Below are 6,000 nucleotides of genomic sequence, written 5' to 3'. Positions count from 1 at the left end.
AGCGGCGGTGCGAGAGCCATATGTTTTCAATTAGCATGCGCGCCGCTGCTCGCTCCCGTAAGGTGGATGCCAGCACAAGCACGAGTGTGCTTGAAAAGGAGCAGACCGATTTCTAAAGGTCATCTCCTAGAGCAACGCATATGCGCACCCTAGGCGAGACCTAAAAAAGAATGCACCACATGTACAGCACCCGTATCAAACAATACTACAGTAATCAAGCAAAATAACCTATTTGCTAAAAAGATTCTTAACTTAAAAAAGAAAAAACAACACTTTTTAAAAATGTTTATTCCATTGTGAAATCAAGCTGTACAAAAGTAATCAAGTGTAAAAATTAGACAATATTAAAATGGAAGAGGAATATACAATTAGTCGGTTGTAACTATTAAACACAATAGTTGTCAGTTTAATCCTCGCAAACCCTCACTCAAAAAGTTACAGGAAGACCTTTGGCAAACAACAATCATGCATTTAAGCCATATTATCATTTGGATACTCTGTGTGCAACTATAAATTGGTATTTTAGTCTGGTTAAAATGAAACAAAAATGTTAAAAACGTTTAATAACAAAGGCCAATTAAATAATTGTTGCTGTTATTTTACTATGTACACAAGATAACATCCAAAGTTTTCTATGTTTAGTTGTACCGTGGCCAGGTGGAAGGCATACTGTGGTATTGTGAGGTAGAAAGAATGTAAGCATCCAATATATATTGCTACATTATTGTGGTTACGACTTGTTGATATTGGAAAACAAATTAGTTGCCCGCTAAAACTACAACGCCCACACTCTTTGAGAGTTTGTATTACTGTAACATGAGATCAAGCTCCAAAGTTTCACCACAGTAAGGCTCAAACCCTAAGTTTATTAGCACCACAGGGACTCTGTTTTGTAACATGATTTAGTTTGTGATCGTACCTTGACAGCTATGGTACCAATTTTGCGTTACTAAGGTAAACAAGTAATCATCTTTAACATCTTTTTTTTCATATCTTGCGGTAGCGTCCCCATTCCAGGAAAAACGACTTCATGAGGCCGAAACCTCCTGCTTGGAAACATACAAACTGAACAATCTTAAAACTGAATGTAGCACATACATAACCCTGAAGAGTCATTGCCCACCACCATTTAGCACAATTCAAAATATGTTTTGAAAATAGAGACATGTGAGCAGAAAGAATAGTAAATGTATACAAACAAAAAATCCACATTTTGTACCATCCAAGACTGCCTGGAAGTAAAAGTGAGACAATAATTAACGTTTCACCCATGGGTCATTTTCAGTGATGGTTGTAAAATTATTGTGTTGGGCTGAACACATAGATATATGTTTATATATGAATACACATATAAATACATGTTATTAAGATCAACGTACATCTCAAAACAAAAATGTGATGAAGCCATCCCAAACCAATCGCATGCATCATTCTCTACACCCTGAATGTTTCCCAAGTACAGTGAACGTGAAAGAGCTGTCATTTAGCTGTTGATCCTAATTTCGATACTTCATGTTGGACAAATGGTTCTTTCAAGTGGGAGCACAATGTAGCAGCTGAGGAGGTAATTTTATTTCTTATTCTACTAATGATTTTAAATCGGGAACATTCTTTATCTTAAAGTCCAATAGCATTTGTCCATATGCCTTGCCCTGCGAAGAAAAGCAAACATTATAAAATCAGTAAAACTTTATACTCTTGTTCTATGACAACAAACACATTATGGTAAATCAACTTTGCACCAGATAGAACCATTCTGTTTACAACCCCAAACAATATTTGTATTTGGAGAATCTACTTGAAAAGGAAATAGATGTGGAAGGAAATGTAGCTGAGAGAGTAGAAACCAAAAAAGCCACATGTAAAATTGCTGTCAGTCAGACCTCATGCAGAATGCCTTAATTCATTCAAGGAATACCAAAAAATGAATCTGCCTCCTTTTAATGAAAAACAATTGGTCTCTGCTGCAACAATCCAATGTCTTCTCTTCAAGGGAAATGCACGCTTCGACTGAAAGTGGACACAACCAAATATTCCTAGACTAAAAAAAATCTATACACATATAAATCCATTGGTTAAATTCCGGGCAGATTGGCCAATCAATAGAAGAAATGTGAAATACACTTATAATTCTGTATAGTTAAGGAAAACGGAATACTTGATTTTTTCTCAGCATGCAAGCAATAGTTGACGCTACTCAGAAAGAGACACGGTATCAAATGTTTTTGCACTAAAAAAAATGCAAAAGTATTTCGCATATCCTGATTTTTCAGGACAGTTGGACTCTTATCCCTGGAAATTACATTTTTGAATGTGGAGTTTGCCTTTTTGTGTCTCACCTGGCTGAGCATGCGCTGTTCTTTCGAGACATGCGGTTTCTAAAATATGGGCTTCGAACAACGCCCATCTTTTTAATTGGTTCCGCTTTCTGTCCTGCATAAATTCAGGCTTTTGTTTGGTTCAATAGCTTACTAGTCCCTCCTTTTGGACTCTCCAATACAGACTGCCCCTGTTAAGTGTGCTCTTACTCTTACAGATATTTCTGATACTCTATGAAGACTCTTTCTTTTTTTGTCGCTTGCCAGTTGCTCGTTTTTGTTCCATGACAACCACGCACTTTGCGCGTATCTTGTCTTGTTTAGTATTTATTTTTTTTTTTAAATTATTATGATCACATCTGTTGTGGCATTTTTACTTTCAAACAGATGGTGTGTTTCGTATATTTTCCGTACCAAGCTCGTGGTTTAAGAGTTTATTTAATTTGGCTTTTTACACATCAATGCACCACAGCACAACACCCTCCCATTTCGCAGCTAGACCCCTCCTTCTCCACCCTTGTGCTGCTTGCTTTGTGCGACCCCTTTTAGAATCTTTGTCACTTTAAGATACACTCCTTTAATTTCTTTTGGCTGTAGTCGGAAACAGCCATCTGTTGTGCTCCGATCGGAGCTGCTGCAAGAGGGGTGCTCTGCTGCATTTTGAGTGCAGGCACACTCTCTCGTCGATCCCACTCACCGACCAGGTAGGTCCTCCTGACTTTCTATTTTTTGTATTTACGGTCCACACTTTAATCCCTGACCTAGTTTCATCTTACACCCTACCCACCCCCATCCCATCTATTTCAGCCTGCCCTCATATCTGTTCTGTTAAGCCAGACACGTTGGCGTCGCATTTGATTCCTCACTGTATTGCATCTTGAAGTGAACATTGTTCAGTAACTAGTTTTGCAACGACGTCTATTAAAGCACAATGTGAGCATCTGTTGGCTAGGTTGATGGTCTTACCGAATTTGCCATTGTGTCTATCCCCTCTTACCCCCACATGTATATTTGTGTGGTTTCCAATGTTTTAACTGGTAATGAACAGGGAAGGGGCACAAAGTGGATTTGACCTGCGTCATGCTTCTACAATACCTCGCCTGTTGGCCTACAATGCATGCGCAACAGTCTGAAAGTTCATTGTCCTGTCTTAATGCAAGTTGGTGATTCCTACTGTTGGACACCCATTAAGTCTTTAAAATAGATTCATATTAAACACAGAGTCAGAATCGCTTCCCAAGTGCTGTGCGAGATCTAGTACACCAGAGTGGTCCTAGTAGTAGGTACTGAAGTAACAGCTTGCCTCTACCTGACCCTTCCAGCCACGTTACAGGGACGAATTGCAGGAGCAGTTTTAACTGTGAACGAGACAGGGGGCCCACACCCTCATTCCCGTGGCCCACAACTACTGAGCTCAGCACATAGGCTGCAACAGTAATCAACTTTCACTGGCAAAAACCTCAGGTACTCTTTGGTTCAAATTAGAACTCAAATATTGCTTCCCACTGCCCGTTGCAGCTTGCCATGCTGAACCCCTCCAGTCTCAACCCAGCTTTAACCATTTCCATGCCGGAGTTTGTTTCCAAGCAACACTGATGTACAATACTTTAATACAATCTTTATATTGCGACTTGTTCCATGTAATCCTTCTAATGCTAAGGCGTTTTGGTTTTAGCTCAAGTACGCTGCAAAGGCCAGCTGGGCTTTTAATACCGTATGTTTTCATTGTCTTTGAAAAATGTACCGTATACTCTGACACTTCTCGGTTTAAATGATAATTTCTAATACCGTCTCTGTAGTAGCCACAATTCACTGCTTTCATCTCAGGCGGCAGCTCTTTTGCTCCACTCTTCCTTCCCTCTTGAAGTGCCAGACGCAGACAGGGCTGGGCTTCTCTGTGACCTCAGTAGGTACATGCTAGGCCTCTGGGGTGTCCCCCCACAGACCCTCTCCTTCCACCGCCCAACCCACTTGAATAATAGTGCACGGACCTGTGTTCTTGCCTCTTCATTTATCTCAGGTTATGCTTGGCAACTTTCAGAGTCTCTGTGCACACATTCGCCCCACAGAGGCACCTGAATATCAGGCATCGCAGCTGCGCAGAGCCATATGCACACTTTATGTGCGTTTGTGGCAAGTAAGTGTCAATGAGTCTCTCCTGTAAAACCGACAGCAGCCAAATTTCCTGTGGGCAAACCATGTTTCTGTACAAAAAAGGCACACCGAGTAACCAAGTTAAGCGTACTGGGGCAGAGGGGTCTTAACTGGTAAGGTTATCTGCAGAGCAATAACCGCTAACAACCTTTTCATGGTTCTCTGTCTTTTGTTTTAATTTCAGGTTGATTGGTGTTTTTACACAGGATACAACAAGTAATATAGACTGCTGGAAAGGAAATAAAGGGCTCTCTTCGGTCTAAGAGTTTAACCTCTGCTCGTTTTGGTATTATATTTTTTCAATTGTTCTTTAAAAAATACAGCGATTTGCAAAGACCACAATAAGAGGCCACTGGGCTTTCTCCATCCGCCCCTAATGTCCTCCCTATTTTGAGTTTAGGGTGTATTTATAAAGTTAAAAAACATACATCTCAAAATCCATCCACTGTGACAAGCGAGACAGCAAGTATTCCTGCCTAACCACTACAAAAGTAACCGAGAACTAGCACAGGGGAAAAAGTGAACATGGCCACCTCATACGTAGTGTATGGGTTCACCTCATAAAAAACATCCTCTGAAGTCTTTAGGTCGAGCCTAGTGGCAGCGCGCATGTGCTGCTAGCTCTGCGAGGCATGCAGTAGTTGAGTATGCTGTGTAAGCCTCGCCTTCTCTCCGCCAATATTTTTGATTGGCTGGTGTCATTGTCCTTGGTAAATGCTGGCTTCCGCTTCATTATGAGGCTTGTTAGTCCCTCCTTGTAACAGCCCTGTCTCCATTTGTGGCCGCCCATGACGAATGGATCTTTTACTTTGCTCACATACATGGTCGGCTTTATCTAGGGGGTGAGCACTATTTTGTTTATGTGCAATTATGGGGACAATGGCGGCAATTTTTTTTGTATTTGTATCCTGAACGCGGCGCCCTGACAATGGCAGCTATTTATTTTTGTATCCTGAACGCGGCGCCCGCTTTAGGGACACCGCGCTCGGTTTATTTATTTATTTTAATATTTAGCGCAGCGTCCACTTTTGGGACACCGCGCTCTGTTGAAATTTTTTTTCTTTCTCCCTTTTATAGTGAGCGCGGTGCCCGCTTCACGGACATAAAACTGAGCGTGGTGCCGCTTCAAGGACACTGCGCTCGGTTTCTTTTTTTTAATTTTGAACTTTAACACGGAGTGCGGCACCCACTTCAAGGACATCGCACTCAGTGTTGAAGTTTAAAAAAGAAAAAAAAAAGAAACCGAGCGCGGTGTCCTTGAAGCGGCGCCACGCTCTGTTTTCAACTTAAACAAGTATTTGCAATGCAATAGGTCTCACATTTACGCGAGTTTAAAGTATTGGCATTGTAAATGACAATGCCTTTTATTTACGTTTTAAAAAACAAAAATAGGCATTGTCATTTACAATGCCAATAGCTTAAACTCACGTAAATGTGAGACCTATGAATTGCAAATGCTTGTTTTTTTATGCATTAATGCCTGAAGGTCGCATGTAGCACAAATTGGCAGCTCTAGATGTATCACCAC

The 6,000-nt window shown here is 40.9% G+C and overlaps 1 protein-coding gene across 1 annotated transcript in view; it reads right to left on the bottom strand.

Moving 5' to 3' along the window:
- Nucleotides 1-271: 271 nt before the first annotated feature.
- Nucleotides 272-6,000, bottom strand: part of LOC146862495 (uncharacterized) — a 596,942-nt gene continuing 591,213 nt past the window's right edge. The window contains exon 20 of the mRNA XM_085641700.1: nt 272-1,652. Coding sequence (XP_085497826.1) covers nt 1,578-1,652 — 75 coding nt within the window. The 3' untranslated portion in view covers nt 272-1,577. The remainder of the gene's footprint in view (nt 1,653-6,000) is intronic.

Source organism: Triturus cristatus, chromosome 2_2, assembly GCF_964204655.1.
Source record: "Triturus cristatus chromosome 2_2, aTriCri1.1, whole genome shotgun sequence".
Classification (NCBI taxonomy): domain Eukaryota; kingdom Metazoa; phylum Chordata; class Amphibia; order Caudata; family Salamandridae; genus Triturus; species Triturus cristatus.
The sequence above is the reverse complement of the archived record's forward strand: the minus strand, read 5'-3'. Positions and strand labels throughout refer to the sequence as shown.